The sequence below is a fragment of the Acomys minous genome (genome assembly GCF_964271855.1).
Source record: "Acomys minous genome assembly, chromosome: 9".
Lineage (NCBI taxonomy): Eukaryota > Metazoa > Chordata > Mammalia > Rodentia > Muridae > Acomys > Acomys minous.
The window spans coordinates 85071730-85094449 of record NC_140490.1 but is presented as its reverse complement, the minus strand read 5'-3'; the positions used below and the strand labels follow the sequence as shown (position 1 = coordinate 85094449).

Genomic DNA, 22720 nt, shown 5'->3' with positions numbered 1-22720 from the left:
CAAATATAAGTAACCATGACCTAAATGCACAAGTTATGTCAAATATCGTGTTCCAATCTGAAGATGCTTTCATGTAATTCTTATAGTAAGAGAGCATTAATCCAAAATTCAAGACATTCTCAGAATAAATTCCTGTAAACTTCATGTGGTCAAATTACAGCTAACCTGGTATTTCTAGTCTATGATTATGTGGGACAGTATCTTATGCTATCTTGACCATTGGTTTGATGAAAGGTAAGATCATTTTGTACATTGTAAATGTATTTTTCTAGAAGTCACATAAAGAGATAAATTATAGCTGGCTGACAAGAAGAATAAGTTATCTCACAATAATTTCGTCCTGGTCACAACATTTCAATCTTACAACACCAAATATTTAATTATTCTGGATAGTGGGATATATTATGTTGTGTAACAATTTCATCTAAGAACTTTTTGACACATTTGAAACCCAAAAATGTAACATGAGTTATTCTCAAAACAGCTATTTCCATTGATCTCTATTTCTTATGGCTTTCAATGAGTTCTTATCAGGTCTCAAAAGAATAATATAACACTTGGGGATAAAGATACAACTTAGCAGCCCTGTGCTGGATGCTAAGATGGAGAAGACTTCCACAACCACCATGACCTTCCCCTTAGTACTGTGGTAGACAGGGAGGAAGGTGATCCAGACACTGCAGAACACCAGCATGCTGAATGTCAGGAACTTGGCTTCATTGAAGGTGTCAGGCAGGTTCCTGGCCAAAAAAGCAACTGTGAAGCTCCCTGTGGACAGAGCCCCCAGGTATCCCAAGACACAGTAGAAGGCTGTGACTGAGCCTTTATTGCACACAATGATGATCTGACCATGTTCAGTGTGTGCATCTGTTTCAACAAAGGGAGGAGATATTCCCAGCCAGACTCCACAGATGATAAATTGTATGAGTGTACAGATGGGAATGATAAATTTGGGTGTCCCCGATATAAGTGACCTTCTCAGGCTTCTTCCAGGAGCTGTAGATTTGAAAGCCAACACCACTGTGATGGTTTTGGCCAAGATAGTAGATACTGCCACTGTGAAAACAACTCCAAATGCAGTCTGCTGCAGGATGCAGGTGGCTGTGTTGGGGTGACCAATGAAGAGCAAGGAGCAAAGAAAACAGAAGTTGAGGGCGATGAGCAGGATATAGCTGAGAGTACTGTTATTAGCCTTCACAACAGGAGTCTTTCGGTGCTTCACAAAAACCACAAGAACAAGTGTGGTGAGTGAAGAAAACCACAAGGCCATGCCAGCCAATGTCATCCCCAAGGGACTTTCATAAGCCAGAAATATCACGTCTTTTTGGAGGCAGTGGGTTCGCTCTGTGTTGGGATACTGGTCATCTGGACACTTCACACACTGATCCACATCTGGCAAGAAATACAGTGCGGTGTCAGCACAACTTCAGTGTTTTTTTTCTTACTTGCTACACCACCACACCCCAAAGTAGCTCATTAGAAAAGTTGAGCTTTGATGATTTTGCAAGTTAATGTTATACATTTGTTAGAGTCAAATGAATACATGAGTAATTTTCATTTCCTGTGCATATTCATTAACCCACTTTCTCATCTCCAAATTAACACAAAATACCAATTCTCATTTTATATTTTGTATACTATTATAATTTAGATGAGAAGTTTCCCAAAACAAACATTTAATACTCTTAGTTCTAGAAAATTGAATGCTAATAGTTTCTTAGAAACAGTAGGTTTAGTGTCTGTTGGACACTATTTCTTTTCTTCACATGACAGAAGAGACAAACTAAAGCCTGAAAATATGCTAAGAACTGTGTGACTCCCACGAATGAGTGCATATGCACCTCCATTTCACATTCATCTATGATTATGCTTTAAAAACATTATCTTTGTTAATTTTGTTTTTCAACTTAACACAAACTAATGTCATCTTTGAAAAGGGAATATCAAGTGACAGAAGGCCTCTGCGAGACTGTCCAATGGACAAGTCTGTGGGGGCATTTGAAAAGAAGATCTAGGCATTGGTGAGCAGTGCCAACCTTGGAAATAATTCCTAAGTAGTGTTAACATATTAAGTAAATGAGCCTTGTGAAGCTAAATAGTTTGCTTCTCCATGATCCTGGAACTCCCTTCATGATAGATTGTAAACTTTACTTCCAAAGCTGCTCTTGATCAAAGGCCTTCATAAAAGTAATGAAAAGCTAATTAATGCATTACCTTTTTGTGTAAGACACAATCTAACATCAATTTTAGGAGAATACAAAGTACATTTGTATTGCACTACATAAAACCTTTTAAATCTATATTATTCTTGTTTCATTGTATAGCATGTAGTTATCAAAATTTTTGGAAGGTGTCAAAAATACAGGTGATGTAAACTAAAATTTCTTGGGAAGCCTGATCTTTCTACACGTAAGTTTTAACTTTCATCACAGAAAATGTTAATTTTAAATTTTCAGTTACATAGAAACTGTAGATAAATCTTGGTCATTTTTCCATTTTTCCTGGTACCAATTTTCACATTTGGCAACCTTTCTTTGGGTAGGCCTGAGTACTCATGGTCTGTCTTCTGTGCACTTTAAATATATATATATATATATATGTGTGTGTCTGTGTGTGTGTGTGTGTGTGTGTGTGTGTGTGTGTGTGTGTGTGTGAGATCTTATATTAGTTTACATTTGGGTAGCCATGTTGATGAGTCTTTATGGGTATAGTTTCTGATATTATGACAAGACCTATATCATAGCATGTTTTTTCTCCTCTGGCACTAGGAATCTTTCTTCTTTTTCTTTCACAATGTTCCATGAGCCTCAAGTTTTGGAGTTTTTGTAGACATATCTACCATTGAGATTGGGTTCCACGACTCTGTATTTTTATTGGTTATGATTTTCTATAATGAAATCCATCTGTTGGCAAGATAATTTTCCTTAATGAGGGGTGAAGAATCCACTTATATGTGGATATTTGTGTAAATGTTATAGATTGTTTTTTTAAAAAAATGGTTAATAAATTAGAGGTTGTATATTCTTATTCAACAAAAATAGCTTTACTACCACTGAGTAGTAAACTGTATTTCAGATACCAGGCATACTATCTTTCTTATTGAACAGATATTCAGTTCAGATAGCAAGATGTTGATTTCCACCAGGATATGTGTACTATTACTGCACTCTTAGGGTTATCATATCATGCTGGTAAATAATGTGTTTTATAGGTATCATTAATGGGTAAGGCTGTTAATTGACTTGCTCCCATGGAAGTTTTTATGATGCCTTATGGGACTATGAAATCTAGTCTTTTGAGATACAACACTTAGGTCAGTTCCAGATCAGCTGTCTCATGGACCTGTTTCTGAAGTACATGGTACCTTTTCCAATAGTGGCTTACCTTCCACCTTTTGAGGAAAACAAGAGACAACAATAAAAGGCTGTAAAGTTTGGTTGTTCTGTGGGCAGCCCTGATCAACAAGTCAAAAGAAGGCTTCACATGTCTAGTATTGGTGTTTTTACTAGGTGATCCTTGACTCTTGAATGGACCACCACTATACTAGATGAGAAACTATATATGTAGTCTTATTTAATTTTAAATGTATATAATTTAGGAAGTTTTACTGTACTATGTTGCAATATATGTCTTTCAAAAAGCTTTATGTTTTTTGTCTTTCTTTTCATTTCTTCTATACTTTGTGATCCCATTTTGTTATATCCTATTCTATTTCCCCTTTCTCTGTTTAAAGAGTTATATTCCATTTTCCATTACTTTAAACATCCACTCCTTAATATTGTCCTAACGTCTGTGAGTATTTCAACTGGACCACATACCTAAAGCTTAAAAGCTAGCACCCGCATATAAGAGAGAATATGTGGTGTCTATTTTATAGGTCTCTGACACCTCACTTAGGATGACTGCTTCCAGTCTCATCTATTCATTTGAGTAAAATAATTTCATTTTTCTTAAGAGGTGAATAACTTTTCATCGTGTAAGTGCATCCCATTTTCACTATCCATCCACCAGTTGCAGAATATCTAAGCTATTTCTATTTCATTTTTATTAAGTTATTTATTTAATCACTTCACAGCCTGATTGGAGCCTGGTTCATCCTCTTTTCCCAGTCTCACGATCCATGGGTATCAACTCACTCTGGCACATCAAGTTTCAGCAGGTCTAAAGTGTGTCCCCTATCTTTGAGGACAGGAATAGAAGTATAGCTAGGTGAAAGGGAACCAATGGAAGGTATCAGAGTCAGTCTATACTCTGATTTTTTTGGTAGAACCACATAATGAACAAACTGCACATCTACTATATGTGTGTAGGAGGTCTAGGTCCAGCCCATGCAAGCTCTTTGATCAGTAGTTCAGTCTGTGAGTATCCTCCATGGTTAATTTACTCTATAGGTCATTTTCTGGTGTCTTTGAGCCACTTCAGTCCCCTCAATCCTACTTCCACTCTTCCACAAGACTACCAGAGCTCTAATTATTGATTTCCTGTGTTTCTCTGTACCTGTTTCCATTAGTTACTGAAATATCAGAATGGTAAATAAAATAGACAACAGAAGTAGATGAAGAGAGGGACCTGTGTGGAAATGGGGTGGACAGGAGAATTGGGGTGTGTCTTGGATGCAAGGAGAAGGGGAAAGACTGGAAGAGTGAAGAGAAATCAGTGAAGAGGGCGTCTTGTAAGTCTACAGTGATGACCCTAGCTGAGATTCCTAGCAGCTGGTGATATAAGCCTGAAGTCTCCACTTTCTGTAGCTAAGTGGCATTGTCACTGGGAGGAGAGGGACACCAACCCACATATAAAACCATCAACCCAATATTTGTCCTGCCTACCAGAAGTGAAAGGATAAAGGTGGACTAGAGAGTGAGGGAAAGGCTAACCAATGTCTGGTCCATCTTGGGATCCCCTCTCCTCACCCTGCATGAGAAAGCACTAACCTCTGACACTATTATTGCTACTCTGCTATGGTTTCAGACAAGAACCTAGGAAAGCCATTCCTATTTTCTATCTATTGTGAATATAGCAACAATAAAGTTGGATGAGCAAGTATTTCTCTGGTAAGATATAATGTCCTTTGGGTATATACTGCAAAGAGGTTCTTACTAAGGTGCATAATAGTTGCACCAGTATTAATTCCCATTTGCAGTGAATAAATGTTCCTCCTTTCCTATCTGACAGGAATTCCTGTCATTTATACTTACTCTTGTTTTATCTTGGTAATTATGTCTTGGTGAGATGACTTCTTAAAGTAGTTTTTCTCTGTATTTCTCTGATGTCTAAAGTAATTTGAACAAATATTTAATGTTCGTAAAGCACCTTTGTGTCATCTTTTCAGAACTCTGTGGTTAGCTCCTTGATGCAATTTTTAATTGTTTTACTTGCTTCTTTTTTTGGTTTTTCACACATTCTAGGTGCTAACCTATTGTCCGATGTACTATTAGTGGAAGGATATTTTTGGCCAATTTTAGAGGCAATAGAAAAATCAAATACACATGAATAGGCATTTCCAATCAGACCTGTAACTACTCAGGAAATAATCCCAATGGCTAACAAGCAGAACTTCATAAAATTATAAAGATTGTGTACAGGGAAGAGAAGAGTCTATTTAGTGAAGAGACATCCTATAGAATGTGGGCAAACTTTTCTTGTATATCTTACAAAAGCTCATACTTACAATACACAAAGTACTCAGTAGAACAAACAAGCAAAGTTACAGTTCAACCTACTGGGGAAAAAAGGTGTTTGTCCCTGTGTTTGTGAGTGTGTGGATATGTCTTTCAATATTTTGTAAAATCATTATCCAGAAATTCCTGGCTTTTAATGTGGGTGATGGGAAACATACCGAGGCTGCAAACTTGCATAATAAAGTGTTTCCTCAATGATAGTTATCTCCCCAAGCACAACATAATTTAGTTTGATAATTTATTTTCATTGGTGAATTTCATAAACCCGCATATGTCTTTGATCAACCTTACCACTTATTTTCTCTCATCAGATTCTTTCCCTGTGTTCTCCAAAACTTTGGCTTCCCAACTTTATGTGTTGTTTTATAAGGTCCACTGAGTCTACCTATTTAAGGCTACCTGAACTTACCTGTATGGAGCATCATTTCCTGGAACATTTTTAGTATCTCAGAAGCCATATTCACAAAGAAAACTGACCACCCCCTTAATACTCACGTAGGACTGTGTCTTCATGATCCAATACTCATTCCTCCAGAGTGTTTGCTTGGCTTGATTTTTGTATAGGCCTTGTGATTGGGGGTCACTACATATACAATAGCAATGTCACATCTGTTTTTGGGCAAATAGTTTTTCCTGCAGCTTTCCCTTATCTCTTGCTCCTACAACATAGTTGCTTACTCCTCAATAATGATCTCTGAGATACGGGGTTATGGGTTGTGCTACTGGTTATTATTCTTGGTTTTCTGACTTGTTATAGGCCTCATATTAACTATGCTAACTATGCTTAGAAAGGTAAAATCAGGAAGAAATGTATCACTATTGTCCATTTAGCAAAATGATATTACTACATATCTTTTTTGGTGGTAAGATTATCATGTTATAATTCATTATGCACTGGATATTATATGATGTTGTAGTTTCTCATGCTCAGCTACTCCTAATAATCCTAAAAAAATATTTTCCCTCTTCTTTGGTCATATCATGTTATAGTACAACCCTATTTAAGCACCCATAGTTTGCTCTCAAAATGTATGTGGCATTACTTAAATCACCCAGTAGGTTTCTCACATACTCTGGTGCCTCACCTTTGACCATGTCCCCTGGACGGGGAGACCTGGTGGCAGTCAGAGGAAGGATAGCAGGTTACCAAGAAGAGACTTGATACCCTATGCGCATATACAGGGGGAGGTAATCCCCCTCAGGAACAGTCATAGAGGAGGGGAATAAGGGGAAAGTGGGAGGGAGGGAAGAATGGCAGGATACAAGGGATGGGATAACCATTGAGATGTAACAAGAATAAATTAATAAAGGAGAAAAAAAAAGTAAAAAAAAAATTACCCAGTAGGATTTTGTGCATGCAATTATTCAGCTTTCAGCATAACTTAAATGCAAATCCCCACAGTTTTTCTTCCCCTTTCTTCTGTAAACTATAAAAATCAGCAATAATAATTTCCATATTGAAAAAATTTATATTTTAGACATGAAACATATGAATTATTGATTCTTCCTGTGTTTCCTTTGAGAATATTGCCTGACTGTAAGTATGTGCAGCACATGTGTGTATTGTAAACATGGCCAGAATATGGTTTCAGAATGCCAGTGACTGGAGTTATAAACAATTACAAGTAATCATGTGGGTGCTGTGAGCCAAACCCACATTTTTTAAAAGGGCAGCATTACTCTTAACTACAAAGCCATTTCTCTGGCTACTATATTTCTTAGGTCAAATATACTGTCTATTAATATCCTATCTATTTCAAAAAGAATTCTGGGCTCTGAAAAGATGACACTGTGACAGAGAGTTTCAACGTGATATTATTACAGCTCCCAGAAAATTTTATGTAGATATATCTATGAAGGCTCCACATGGAAAAGTTTCTGGAAGAAGTGAATCTTAGACTTTTTCATGTTATCAAAATATATTATCTGAAAAAAAGGACAGCTTAGAATCATGTAAAGGCAACAAATGTGATGTTTCTCAAAGAGTTATGCTGCTAATTATAACTATTAATTATGCCCACAAAAATCTTAAGAATATACACTATTCAATCATCTTGGTTATAATTTATGCTTCAGTACATTGATTAAAAACAGAGATAGTATCCTGATATTTTGTACACACACTTGCCTGTACTGTTAGAAATTTCATTTTCTGGGCAGAAGCTGCAAATAAAACAGCAGGAAGGCTTGCCTTCCTGTAGAGATTTTCTGAATCCAGGACCACAACTTTCACTGCATACAGAGATGGGGGTCTGGGAAATCAGAGAGACAAAGATATATAAAAATTAATCAGATAATTAAATTTCATGAATAAAATGTTATGAATTGTGATTGTTGTATTTATTTTTATAAATGTGTGATCAGTTAATTGAAGAGAATATAAATGTACCCTATAATAGCATATATACATATATAATGATAAAATGCTTAGAATAATGTACATACATTGGTGAGGAGTGTTACTTCTTGGCAATAATAAACTTATTAAGAGGGATTCCAATGGAGTGGTTCCCAGTATATACCATGTTTATGGAGCACAGGATCAGAGGCTGAAAAACTGACTGAATTGAAGGAGTTGGGGAGGGTCAGTAACAGCCCCCAACCATCCCTGTCAAATGTCTCCCAGTTCAGGAGTTATAACCTTCAATCACTTTGTACTCCTCCAAATAGTCGAGGCAGAGAGCAAGTCCCCTAGGGAATAGAGGATCAATGCAGTGAAACCAAGTTTGGAGAGTTGTGTTGGGCATAGGCCACAACCTAAATCAGAAGCTATCCTGAAGAGTCCTGTGAAACACATGAGCAGATTTGGGCTTGGAACTCTCTCTGCATGCTCACTGCTTATTGGCCTGGCTCATCTGGGAAATGGGGATCTAACAGGCAAAAAGTATGTCAGGCATGGACCACAATCCATATTAGCTGCTATCATTAAAAGGCCTATGGTACACTCAAGCAGCCAGGTCTGGATCTCTCTTTACACACTGCTTAACATCCTGGCCCATCTGGGTCATATGAAGTAAACAAGCAGAAGTAAGTAGGGATCTAGCCACAATACACATTATCAAACATACCAAGCAGGCTCGAGGGCCACCTGAGCAGCTTTCAGCCTGAAGCTCTCTCAGCCTTCTCCTCCCCTGCCTGAGACAACTGGAACACAAATGGGGGATCCAGTAGAGCTAAACTGAGTGCAGGCTACAAAACCCGTTGTCCATCATCCTGAGGAAGCCTCTGGGAGGTTCTAGCAAACAGGCTTCATCTCAGAGCTCCTGATACTGGCTCCTGAGATGCCTAGTCCATGTGGGACACACATAGACAGTAATCCCCTGGCCTGCTAACACCAGAAACAACCAGATGGCTATAGGCCAGCTCAGGAAGCAAGCAACAAAACTCAGAGCCATATGACACCATTATAAACCTGTAATTAGATAAGCACAGCAAGCCCTGGATATATGAACATCCATAAAGTGCAATAAGAAGATTTTAAATTTGAAGTGATGAAAGTGATGTAAGCCTTGAAGGAAAAAGTAAGTTTTTCCAAGAAAATACATTCAAACAGATGAAGGAATTGAAAAAGTCTATAAATAATTACAGGAAAATTCAGTTAAACAGGAGAAAGAAATGAAAGAAATGAATAAAAGCATTCAAGACATAAAAAGGGAATTGGCAACAACAATGAAAACACAATCTGAGGCAATCTTGGAGTTGGAAAACCTATGGAAGAGAATAGAAACTTCAGAAACAAGCAACGGCAACAGAATACCAGAGATGGAAGACAGAATCTTAGGTGTAGAAGATACAGTTGAAGTTAACAATACATCAGTAAAAGAAACTGTTAAAACTAAAAATCTTGACACAAAACATACAATAAATTGGGGACACTATGATGATACCACACCTAAGAATAATAAGAATAGAAGAATGAAATGATTCCAAGCTCCATGGCCCAGAAAACATTTTCAGCAAAATCAGAGATTAGAACTTTCACAATCTAAAGACAGAAATACCAATAAACTTACAAGAGGCCTACAAAAATCTTCCTGACACATAATAATAAAAATGTTAGAGGTACATAACAAAGAAAGAATACTAAAATCTGCAAGAGAAAAGGGCCAAGTTGCATATAAAGGCAAAGCTATCAGGATTACACCTAGTTTCTCAACAGAGACTATGAAAGCCAGAAGGGCCTGTACGGATGTCATACAGTCCCTAAGATACCACAGATGTCAACCCAGAATGCTATACTCAACAAACCTTCAATCACCATAGATGGAGAAAACAAGATAATCTACAAACAAAAACAAAAAACCCAAGTTTGTTCAGTTTTTAGCCCCAAATCCAGCACTACTGGAGATACAAGAAGAAAAACTCCATTGAGAGGGTGCTAATTACACCCAGGAAAACACAAGAAATAAATAATGCCACATTTACAAAATAAAAAGAAAGGAAATACACAAACTCACTCCTCAACCACCACCATCAAAAATACAAGAACTATCACCAGTCATTAACATATCCCAAGATAAATATCCAGAACTCCCCAATAAATAGACAAATGCTAATAGAATGCATATGAAAACAAGACCTGCTATTCTGCTGTATTAAAAAACAAAAACCAAAAAGCAACAACAACAACAACAACAACAACAACAACAACAAAACCCTTAGCAATAAAGGTGCCATTACCTCACCGTAAAGGGTTGGAAAAGGGTACTCCAATCAATCAGACCCTGGAAGCAAGCTGGAGTAGCCATTATTGTATCTAATAAAATAGATTTTCAACCAAAACATATGAAAAAAGATAGGGAAGGATACACACTTCATATTTACCAAAGGAAAAATACATTAAAAAAGATGTCTCAATCCTCATTTTCGATCTATTCCTGAAATGCAGGAGCACCCACATTCATAAGAGAAATATTTCTAATGCTTAAATCATACATGAAACCACACATATTACTAGTGGAAACTTCCACACCCCACACTCACCAAAATATAACTCATTAAGACAGCAAATATGTGGAAAAATAATAAAACTAATAGATGTCATGAATCAAATGGACTTAACATATATCTACAGAACATCACTCAAACACAAAGAAAATATCTTCTTTCCAGCACCTCACAGAACCTTCTCTAAAGTTGACCATATACTTGGCCACAAAGCAAACTTCAACAGATACAAGAAGATTGAAATAACCCCTTGTGTCTTATCGGACCATCATTGATTAATACTGGAATTAACAACAACAGAACATGTACAAACTTATGGAAACAGAACAGTTCCCTCCTCAATGACTTCTCGGTAGTGGATAAAACTCACATAGTCTGCTCCAAAGCTGACTATATACTTGCCCATAAAGAAACCTCAACAGATACAAGAAGATCAAATTAACCTCTTCCTTCTTATAAGACCACATGCATTAAAGCTGGAGCTCAATAACAAAAGAAACAACAGAAAGTCTACACAGTCTTGAAAACTGACTAACTTTGTACTCAATGACCTCTGAGTCAGGGATGAAACAAACAAACAAAAAAAAAATAAAGAAATTAAAAATTTCATAGATTTCAGTGAAAATGAAGGCACAACTTATCAAAACTTATCAGACACAATGAAAGCAGTGCTAAGAGGAAAGTTCATAGCTCTAAGAACCTTTATGAAGAAATTGGAGAGATCTCATACTAGAAATTTATCAGCATATTTGAAAGCTCTAGAACAAAGAGAAACAGACACAGCCAAGAGAAATAGATGGTTAAAAATGATCAAACTCAGCGCTGAAATCAATAAATTAGAATCAAAAGAATAGTTCAAAGAATCAATAAAACCACAACTGGTTCTTTGAGAAAATCAACAAGATAGACAAACCCTTAGGCAAACTAACAAAAAGGCAGAAGGAGAGCACTCAAATCAACAAAATCAGAAATGAGAGGGGAGACATAACAACTGACACAGAAAATGCAAAGAATCATTAGGCCTTATTTCAAAAGCCTATATACCACAAAATTTGAAAACCTAAATGAAATGATAGCTACTAATTACCAAATTGAATCAAAAGCAGGTAAACAAATTAAAGAGTCCTATATCTCACAAGGAAATAGAAGTAGTCATCAAAAGTCTTCCAACCAAAAAAAAAAAGGGGGGTGCAGAGCTTTGTACCAGACCTTCAAAGAAGAGCCTATATAAATTCCCTTCAAACTATTCCATGAAATAAAAACAGAAGAAATATTATCAAACTTATTTTATGAGGTCATAGTTACCTTGACACCTAAATCACAGGAGGTCCCAACAAAGAAAGTGAATTTCAGTTCAATTTCCCTTATGAACATTGATGCAAAAATACGCAATAAAATACTGAATCCATGAACACATCAAAAATGTCGTTCATCCTGACCAAGTCTGCCTCCTCCTAGGCATGCAGGGTTACTCCAATATACAGAAATCAGTCCTTGCAATCCATCATAGAAACAAATGTAAGAAAAACCCAAATCATCATCTCCTTAGATTCTAAAAAAGCACTTGACAAAATCCAACTTCAATTCTTGTTTTAAAAAACGTCTTATGGATATTGATGATACAAGGCAGGAACATAAACATAGAAAAGGCATTATACAGCAAGCCTATAGCCAATATCAAACTAAAAGGAGAGAAATGTTTAAATAAATTCCTCTGATATCAGGGACACAGCAATGTTGTCCACTCTTCCTGTATCTCTTCAATATAACACTCGATGTGTTAAAGCAATAAGGCAACTAAAGGAGGTCAAAGGGAAAACACCACCAATCCAAATATTACAATTTTAAAAAATGAGGCACAGAACTAAACAGAGAATTCTCATGAAGGAAGAGACATGGCTGAGAGACACTTAAAGAAATGCTCAACATCCCTAGTCATCAGGGAAATGCAAATCAAAAATAATTCTGAGATTCCATATTATCCTAGTAAAATGACTGAGACAAAAAACTCAAGTGTCTCAAGTTACAGCACATGCTCTCAAGGATGTAGACAAAGGGGAGCACTCCTCCATTTGCTGGCGGGAGTGCAAACTTATACAACCAATTTGGAAATCAATCTGGTCCTTTCTCAGAAAATTGGGAATAGGTCTACCTCAAGATCCAGCCACAGAAATACAAGATGGTTGTGATCACACACTATGTCTAATCAGCAGGACTGAGCCTAAGAACCAGGCTTCAAGGTGCAGAACACAAGAGCCCTAGGTGAGAGGGGTCCACACTATGTAGAGCACAGGTGGGTCTGGCCTCTGGCCATTTAACTGGACCATGAGGACTGGTGCTCAGTCCCCAGAGTCTGGACATATAGCAACCAAAGAGCTGCATTTGTGCTCTCTTTATATCAGAATCTGTATCTGGGACTGACTAGTGGGTGGTGGAGTGTCTGGTTCTGCTGGCAAAGGGAAGAACACAGTAGAACAGATGGATCTGACCTCAGACTTCTCCACCAGCCCACAGAAAGTCACAGATTTTCAGACTGGAGCAGGCAAGCTCACCAAAGCCCATCCAAACTCAGGCTATTGGGCCATATCTGTCCCCTACCCCCATCTGAACTGTGTGCTACAAAGCACAAGCACCTGTGTCTGTTGTCCCAGGGGGAGGCCAAAGTGTGGACCTGGGATAGATTGGACTTTGGATCACCCCACCAGTCCACAGAGGTACCCAGGACCCAGGCGTATCTGGACACTTTCTCCAAAGCCTAAGAAAATGCCTCAGGCTAGCAGACTGTACCCACATTCTCTCTCAGTATGACCCAAGTCTCCAGGTCCTGAGCAGGCGTGAACGTATTATCCAGGAGCCAGTCAAACACAAGCTAGAATGCTGTACACTAATACTCTCTTTGTGTCCGAACCAAGGCGCCAGGGCCTGGATGGGCACAGGCATGTGCACCAAAGTCCACCCAAATGACCAATATCCCACTATACAGACACTCTCTAGTGGACTGAACCAAGACACCAAGGCCTAGCCTGGCAAGCAGGCTGTACCTGCATTCTCTCTCAGAATGAGCCTTGGACTCAAGAGTAGCAGCATCAGAGTCTGCTGGCCCAGGGGGCAGCCAAATGTGTGGAGCAAATTCCCCAGAGCTGAACCCAGATCACCTGCCTGATCCAGGTAAGGGTTCCCTGATCCTCACAAGGGAGGGGTCTCGACCTATAGACAACTATGAACCTGCTCTCAAAAGCCAATGAAGGGCACCAGAAATTACTTTGGAACATCAGAAACAGCAAGATGACTAAAGGCCAGGCTAAAAACACAAACAACAAAAGCCAAATTAATATAGCATCCCCAGAACTCAGTTATCTCAAAGCAATCAGCCCTGGAAATTCAAACACAACTTAAGCACAAGAAAATTCCCTCAGATCCTTAGTAATGAGGACAATAACGGAGGAAAAAATAAAATCAGTAAACAAATACAAGAAGACACAAGGAAACAGATAGAGGACCCTAGAGAGGTCATGGTAGAAGTCTATAGAGAGGAAACGAATAAATCACTGGATGCATAAACAAGGTACAACATTCTGATGCATTGAAGAAACAAATCTTAGCCACAATGATTGATATTACATAGGGAAAATGTCTTCTAAGCAAATGAACAGAAGAAGCAAGCTGGTGTAACCATTCTAATATGTAATAAAATAGACTTTCAACCAACATTAATCAAAAGATATGAGGAAGGACACTTCATACTTATCAAAGGAATATTCAACCAAGATGACATCACAATTATGAACATCTACACCCCAAATACAAGGGCACCCATATTTGTGAAAAAAAATTAATAAAGCTTAAACCACACTTTGATACCAACACATGAATAGTGGGAGATTTCAACATCCCACTTTCACCAATGATAGGTCAATGAAACAGAAGCTAAAATGAGAAATATTGGCACTAACCAACGTCATGAATCAAATAGATCTAACACACATCTATAGAAGTTTTCACTCAAACACAAAAGATTATACCTTCTTCTCAGCACCTCATGAAACCTTCCCCCAAATTGACCATATACCGGGTCACCAATAGATCCTCAACAGACAGAAGGAGATTGAAATAATACTTGTTATCCTATCACACCAACATGGACTAAAGCTGGACTTTAACAACAACAGAAATATCAAAAAGCCTGTACACACATGGAAACTGAACAACTCTCTACTCACCCAAATTTAGGGGACACATTGAAAGCAGTGCCAAGAGAAGGCACTAAGTGCCTTCATAAAGAGACTGGAAACATCTCATATAGGCAACTTAACAACACATCTGGAAGCCCTAGAAAAAAACAGAAGCAGAAACACCCAAGAAGAGTAGATGGCTGGAAATAATCAAAGTCAGTGATGAAATCAATAAATTAGAAACAAATAGAACAATTCAAAACATCAACAAAGCCAAGAGCAGGTTCTTTGAGAAAAATCAACAAGATAGACACACATGGTATGTACTCATGTATAAGTGGATACTAGCCCAAGATGGATGTCCTCTGAGAGTCTTCACACAGTGGGGGATCAAGACAGGTGCTTGCACTCACTACTGGAATCCAGGTAAGAGGCATGTGGAAGAACAGGGAGAGAAAAGGACCCAGATGGTGCAGGAGCACTATAAAAAGACCATCATAGCTGGCATATCTGCACACATGGGGCCTTCACAAACTGCTCTGCCAACCAAGGACAATGCATGCAGTAACCCTAGACCCCTGTGCTCTGATCGAGGCAGTGAAAAGGTAATTCTCCACAGTTGTGAGAAGAGCCGTGATTGTCTCTGGTAGGAACTCTGGTGCCCCCTATTTGTCCACTTCCCATTGGTGAGGAGGCCTGGTGGCACTCAGAGGAAGGGAAAGCAGGCTATTCTGATGAGACCTGGTAGGCTGTGATTATACAGTGGTGGGAGGAGTTCCTCTTCTGTTATAGGTCTAGGGCAGGGGAATAGGGTGAAAGTGGGAGGGAAGTTAGAATGGGAAGATGCAAGTGAGAATATAACAATCGGGATGTAATCTGATAAATTATTTTAAAAATTAAAGAATTAAGTAAAAATAAAGAAGAGTATAAGCTAGGCAACAACAATAAAAAATCCCCAGCCATACCACTCCTTGGCATAAACCCAAAAGATGCTCCACCACACAGGGATATTTGCTCAACTATGTTTATAGCAGCTTCATTCATAATAGCCAGAATATGGAAACAACCGAGATGTCCCTCAACAAAGAATGGATAAAGAAATTGTGCACATTTACAAAATGCATTACTACTCAGCTATTAAAAACAAGGAAATCTTGAAATTTTCAGGTAAATTGATGGAAGTAGAAAGATAATCTTGAGTGAAATAACACAGACCCAGAATAAATGATATATACTCACTTATAAGCTGGTATTAGTCACATAATACAGGATAACCAGGCTACCATACACAGACTTAAAGAAACTAGATAAGAAGAAGGACCCTAGGGAGAATGCTTAATTCTCATTCAGAAGGACAAACAGAATAGATACCAGAAGCAGTTGAAGAGAAGGAACAGAAAGTGAGCCTGCCGTAGAGGTCCTCTGAATGAGTCCACCCAGAAGGAGATCCAAGCAGATTCTGAGATACACAGACAAACTCTGGCATGGAGCACATGGAGCCTCATAGAAGAGTTTGGGAACAGAAGGACCTTAAGGGGTCAGAAGCTACACAAGGAGACCAATGGGGGCAACAAATCTGGGTGGAGGGGGAAGTTACTGCAGAGTCTGATGCAACAACCAAGGACAATGCATGGTGTGGACCTAGTCCCTCTTCTCAGATGCAGTAGATAGGCAGTACAGTCTCCTTGAGGGTCCCATTATATGGGAGTAAGGAAAACTTCTGAAATGGACTCTTGTCCCACACATTGATCACTTCCACTTGGTGGAGTGGTCTTGCCAGGCTACAGAGGAAGAGGATACTGGTAGCCAGGATGAGATTTATACACTAGGTTGGTTGTTAGGGGAGGAGGGCACCCTTTTCTGAGGACTAGTAGAGAGAGGGCTTTTAAAGGAGGAAGGGTGGGATCGGGAGGCTACAAGGGTGGTCGCTACAATCAGAATGTAAAATGAACATTTTAAAAATTAAAAAAATAAACTTATGAAAAAATATTTGAATGTGGAAAGTGAGTTTGTAAACACAGTAGGGCTGTTGTGTTTTAAATTATGAGGAGGCAGGAGGCACAGTAAAACTGAAATTCCACTCACTTGTCTAATGCCTGTGTTCCACTCTATCTTGTCCTCAGACAATGACAGTTGTTGCCCAGGTGGCAAATATGAGGAAAACGTTCCTACTTTTACTTTATATCCAAGACCTTGTGGAAAATTCCAGAAGTTCAGAATGTCATAATCTATATGCATTTTTCCTGAAGGTTTCAAAGTTACTGAGTCTCCACCAGCATTCATGAATTGAATGTTCTTCAGGATGTGGTTTAGCTAAGAGAGATGCATGATTTATAAGCATGCTCAGTGTGCATATAAAATATTTAACTATGCACGTTCACATTTTCATTAAATTTCCGTCTCAAAATGAAATATCACTGCAGTTATAAAACAACAAAATGGTGTTTACAATGAAATAATATCATACTCCAGCAGTCAGTGAATAGGTGTTTACTGAGATAAACTTCGGTCTTTTATGCAAGCTAATGGTTTTCAACATTGATCCAAATAGTTTGTGATTAGTGTTGATTATGAACCAAACACAATCTTGAATTACCAGGGCATGAGGTCTCAGTGGAGAACTGTATAGATTAATTTGTACTCTAGGCAGGTATATGAAATATTTTCTAACTTGGTTGAACTGAGGCATGAAGAATGACTCTGAATTTTAGTAGGCTCATTTTGTGAGCTGGGCCAAAAACTGAACATAATGGAAGCAGATTCTTGAACAAATACATACTCATTGCTCCTTGCTCTTGATGGTGGATGTTGATGTGGCAAGCTGCTTCCAATTCCTGACACTTTGAGTTCCTCCTAATAAGGGACTGTAAATTGGCATTGTGAGTAAAATAATCCCTTTTTTTACTTCAGTGTTTTTGTCCACATATTTCATCATAGTAAGAGGAATCAAAGTTAAGGATAAACACCCAAAGCAGATACACATTTTCTTTAGATGCTTAGGGATTACTTTATTTGGTGACACTCTATACTAGTTAGAAATGTGAAATATCAATTGCCTCCTAGTTCATGTTTAAGAACTTTCTGCACAGAGATTAGGGTTTTTAAGATGAGAATTTCAGTGGAGCAGGATCATGATTGGTCTTTAATATAATCCTTTGCCCTAGCTTCTTAATATTACCTTCTACAATATTGATGTCTTGATTATAAGTTCCACCCATGTCTATATTTTTATTTTGACTACTAAAAACAGTCTAGAAACTTTTCTTTGGAAGGAGAATCCTAAGGTACTTGTTTAGGGCACCTTCAGGTCCATTTTTAAAAGTTACCTTCATGTAGAGGAATTTTAATTCAGAAAATGGTTGCTCTGCCTGGAAATCACATCCAAAGACCTTCTATGTCTGTGTGATTCTACTGGAATTGAACCTCACCTTTAATCCAGGAGACAGAGGCAATCAGATCTGAGTTCACAGACTACCTGGTATAAAGCAAGTTTCATATTAAGAAAAAAAGTTTAGGTCCAGGCCTGATGGTATATGCTCATTTCTAAACAATCCAGGTAAAGATAGTTTTCTAGAAGGAAGCATGATGTTTGAAATTGTTGTTTAATTGAGTGGCAGAAAAAGTGATGAATAAGGTACGCTCAAATCTCCTGAGAATAAAGGGGGTAGGGAATCTACTTGTAAGAGCCACACAGAGCAAGAGAGAAAAGAGGCAGTTATACTGGGAGAGTTTTGCAGAGAGAACAAGCTAGATGTGGGTAAAGACAGAAGAAGCTAGACAATGAGAAGGAGATAGAATGTTAGAAAAGGTTGGTGGAGGTAGTTTGAGGGCAAGCAAAGTAATTCAAAGGCTGTGAGAAGTCCAGAATTAGTAATTTATTAGGGAGAGGAATTTGTGCCAGAATGCCTGAATTGAACCAACCAGCTATGAGCTCAGAAAGAAGAAGAAAGTATGAGCTGATGAAGCAGTAAATCTCAGAGTCTGGAAACATTCTAGGACTAGGTTTTATTGTATGGAGCCTAGAAGCTTCTAAGACTAGGCTTAGGCTAACAGACAGAGGCAGTAAGTCTCTGAGACAGCAATTGAAATAGGTAAATAAAAGTTCTTTTACACCTGGAGTAACACTGTGCAGGTTCCAAAGGAAAGCTCATTACCTGCCATGGGGGAAATTTCATTTTTCCTTCATTTTTAAAATCTTGTTTGTCTACTTCATGCATAACCATCTTGTGAAGGGTATGAGCCACAGCATACACAGCATTGTACATATGGTAACTCCCATAACTCATTGCCATGTCATGGTGATACCAAGGTAACCATTCCAAGGAACCTCTAGATGAACAATTGTTTAATGATTTACAAGAAGCCTTAGATATTGAACAATTAAAATGAATCTCCCACAATCTTGCCAGGAAAATGTCTTCTGGGTATTTGAAAGGGGTCACTGTCTTTGCAAATTCTTTAAAAGTAGAAATCTCACCATGACGTTGTGAAAAGATGAGAGTTCCATGGAATGAGTCAAGAATGAAATGCCTCATAGAAGTAATGACTTCCCACTCTGATGTGGTAACCCAGATTTTCCACGGAAGTATATGCTCCCATCTTCTAAAGAGCACACCTACAGTAGAGTCGGTGGTACCATAAATGATAACAACTTTTACTGAGTTGCTCACAATTGGGCTATTGTAGACGTCATCATTTAGCATGTGGAACACATGGCTCACTGGGATCGTTTGCATGAAGGCTAAACAGACTGTCTTTTTTTCCATCTCTGGTATCAAGTCTGAGACAAAGTGAACACCTTTCTCATCATCTGAGATGACCAGCCCCACCCAATTCCATCTGAAATGGACAATCAACGTGACCATGCCTAAGGCCAGAGAAGACTCCTTGGAGGCCATCTGATACAGAGAAGAAAACTTCGCAGAGTCATGCATATTTATTTCAAAAGGTCCAATGGTCAGCTAAGAAAAGAGAATAGGGAGTGACATGAAGATGGAGGTTCCAGAAATCACAGGTTCCATGAGGTTGAAACAAGATCTTCAAATTATAGAAATTCCAACTTGTTTAAAGGCAATTTCAAATTTGGGACCCAGTTTCAGAAAACGATTTGAAATATTCCCTTCTATCTTAAATCTCATGCGCGCCTTTCAAACAATTGAAATGCAGATATACCGACAATTTCAAAGTATATAATCTTTAAAACTATGCATTTAAAAAGATTGGGTATTCGTTTGGGTGGCTGTATGTACATCCAAGTGTGTGCACCAATGTTTCTACAGGTGCATACCCATGTGCCCATGAAGGCTAGAAGAGAGCTTTGGGTGTCCTCTACTGTAGGCATATTGTTATTTGCATAATTCAATTTTTGTATCCTCCATATCTGCTTTCAAACTTTGTTTTAAGAATCTCCTGTCTTAATGTTGTATAAACACTGCTTCCTCAGCTGTCCACTGATAGACAAATAAAGGATCTTACAAACAATCTCTGAGATGGGTAGCAAAGAGAACTAACTTCCTGCCAGCCAGGGGGGGGGGGTGAGGTGTTACAGGAGAAAGTAGGAGATTCAGCTGTGGGGGAATTCCCAGTAACATTATGAGAGAGGAGGAAGATTCAACTGGAGCAGGAAAAGATACAAAGTATAAGTATTTCTGGGATTTACACTAGGAGGAAACTAGATTAGTATATAGGGTTAAGGTTAGAGTAATAACTGCTCAGTTCTTGTGCTATAAAGCTTGTTATTAAACAAATATGAAGGAGTCTCAATTGTTTTTGGGTTAAGAAAGAAACAGAAACAAACACAGTTAAATAAAAGTAACTTTAACACTCTACTTTTTGTCACTTTATTTTGAGGCAAGCTGTCCTTAACACCTCTTGATTCATAAGACTTTCTGGTCTGGGTAGAATACAGGAAGCCACAGGTATCATCCTGTATCTGCTGTGTTATAGTGAGTACATGTGTGGTGTTGGCAGGAAAACTCCTATTTTTATGATTTCACAAAAATTATTCTTGACTATGGGATGATCATCCAGCCCAAAACTAAGTAATTTGAATCTTGTACGAACAAAGACTTTCAGTTTAACATTTTTCAAATGTCGATGTTTATCATATTCAGATGCTGACATCAAAGGGGGAATACTTTAATTAATTCCCGTTCATATAATCTCACCTGTGGATATTTATAAAGTTCCAGAAATGTGCCAATTAGGGAAGAAATTTCAAATGTGGTTCCTGTGATTGCAGCCACAGATTTTTCCACTCTTCTGCAGCTGTAATTTGGGAGGATGTTGCTCTTCCCCGTGAGCCAAATAAAAAAAGCGTACAGTGTTTCGTCTTGTGTTGGCCCAGCAGTGTAAATGTGATATCCCAGAGACATGTTAGGTAAAAGAAGGGGGTTCCTGTTGATCTCCTCAATGGCAAATTTTAGAGCAATGACAAATTGGTAGTTGTTGGGACTGATCCTATATAGAGAACAAGAGAATCAATGCAGAACAATCTTCAATAACCACTGTTTTACATCTGAATAGAGAACTGTCATGCACTAAGTGAAAGCTTACTCTCACAACTTCCATATTCAAATCATACCTTGTTATTTGATGGAGTAACAACATGAGATTTTTTTTTGGAGGTCAGTAGGGCTCTTTTTGCTCCTGTTTAACAGATTATATACTGAATAATGCCTTTAAAGTTACACCACTTCCTTCATTTATTTCCTTTCTGAGGACATAGGAAGAAGTCTATCTTCTATTCGGGAAGCTAGTAGTTAATACACAATCATCTCATGTCTTTACATTGGTGGTTCAGAATATTTTGTTCCCCTTGTGAACCCTCTGATTGTGAACTGTAAAAACCTGTTTATTGTTTCATGTGGCTCACCCTTACCACACACCTTTAATCAAAGAAATTCCTGTTTGTTATATCCAGGCCTAACACATACCTTTTATCCACTTTTTTGCCTTGATCCCTTTGTGTCACATGCTTAGGGGGCTTCTATTATTTGTACAATTTGGGGTTATTGGACTGACAGAAATTTTCTTTTATTTATTTTTTATTTTTAGTTTTACTTTTATTGAGTGCTTATGATTTACATGTCATGCACCAAAATCCCTCTCCACTCCGTGTAAAATTAGACGAACAGATAAACAAAAAAATCTTGTTACAGGAGCTGTAGTGTATCATGCCTTTTGCCCACATATGTTTACTTTCAAATGTTCATTGTTAGGAGTCATGGGTCTGGTTTGAGGCCTACACTATCATTACCAGATTCTCACTGGGACTGCTGTCAGATATCCCATTGTTGCCGTGTGTCAAGGAGATTCTTAATCTTTGAATCTGCAGATGCGGTCCCTTCATGTGTTCCAGCAGGTCATACATGGGGTAGAAGTTGATGTGAGGTCAGCTCAGAGCCCTGGATCAGGGCCTGCTCCTTTGTCTTAACCCTAGGACCCACTCTCCCGCTCCTGTGTCGTCATGGCAGGGCTGGCTCTCCTTCTCCTATGTCCTGGGGGCAGGATCAGTTCTCCTGCTCCCATGTCCTCAGGGCAGTGCCTGTTATCTCACTCCTCTGTCATCATGGCAAGAACAGCTCTGCAGCTCCTGTGTCCTCAGGTTAGAGACAGCTCTCCAGCTCCTCTGTCCTCAGAGCAGGGCCAACTCTCAAGGCTCTCATGTCCCCCGGGCCGGCTCTCCTGTTCTTGTGTCCTCAGGGTCAGCTCTCCTGCTTCCCTGTCCTCGGGGCCAGATTTCCTGCTACTGTTCAATTCGCCAGATTGTTGTTGGCTGTCAAGGCGGGATGGCCTCCTACTCTTGTGGGTACTGGATCTTGTGGGCCATCAAGCACGAGGCAAGTGGAGGCCCCTCAAAGTTTTTGTTGAGTTGCTTACAGAAACCATTGATGTTGGCCCAGCTCAGCTTCTTGTCCAGGG

The 22720-nt window shown here is 38.6% G+C and overlaps 1 protein-coding gene across 1 annotated transcript; it reads right to left on the bottom strand.

The window, feature by feature from the left end:
- Positions 1 to 484: 484 nt before the first annotated feature.
- Positions 485 to 22628, bottom strand: LOC311605913 (vomeronasal type-2 receptor 116-like; the record flags this gene model as incomplete). The annotated part of the gene is made up of 6 exons (XM_084796750.1): positions 485 to 1392; positions 7813 to 7930; positions 16883 to 17110; positions 19417 to 19758; positions 20965 to 21256; positions 22600 to 22628. 6 exons carry the CDS (start codon positions 22626 to 22628, stop codon positions 485 to 487), a joined length of 1917 nt encoding a protein of 638 aa, XP_084652876.1.
- Between the last annotated feature and the right edge of the window lie 92 nt (positions 22629 to 22720).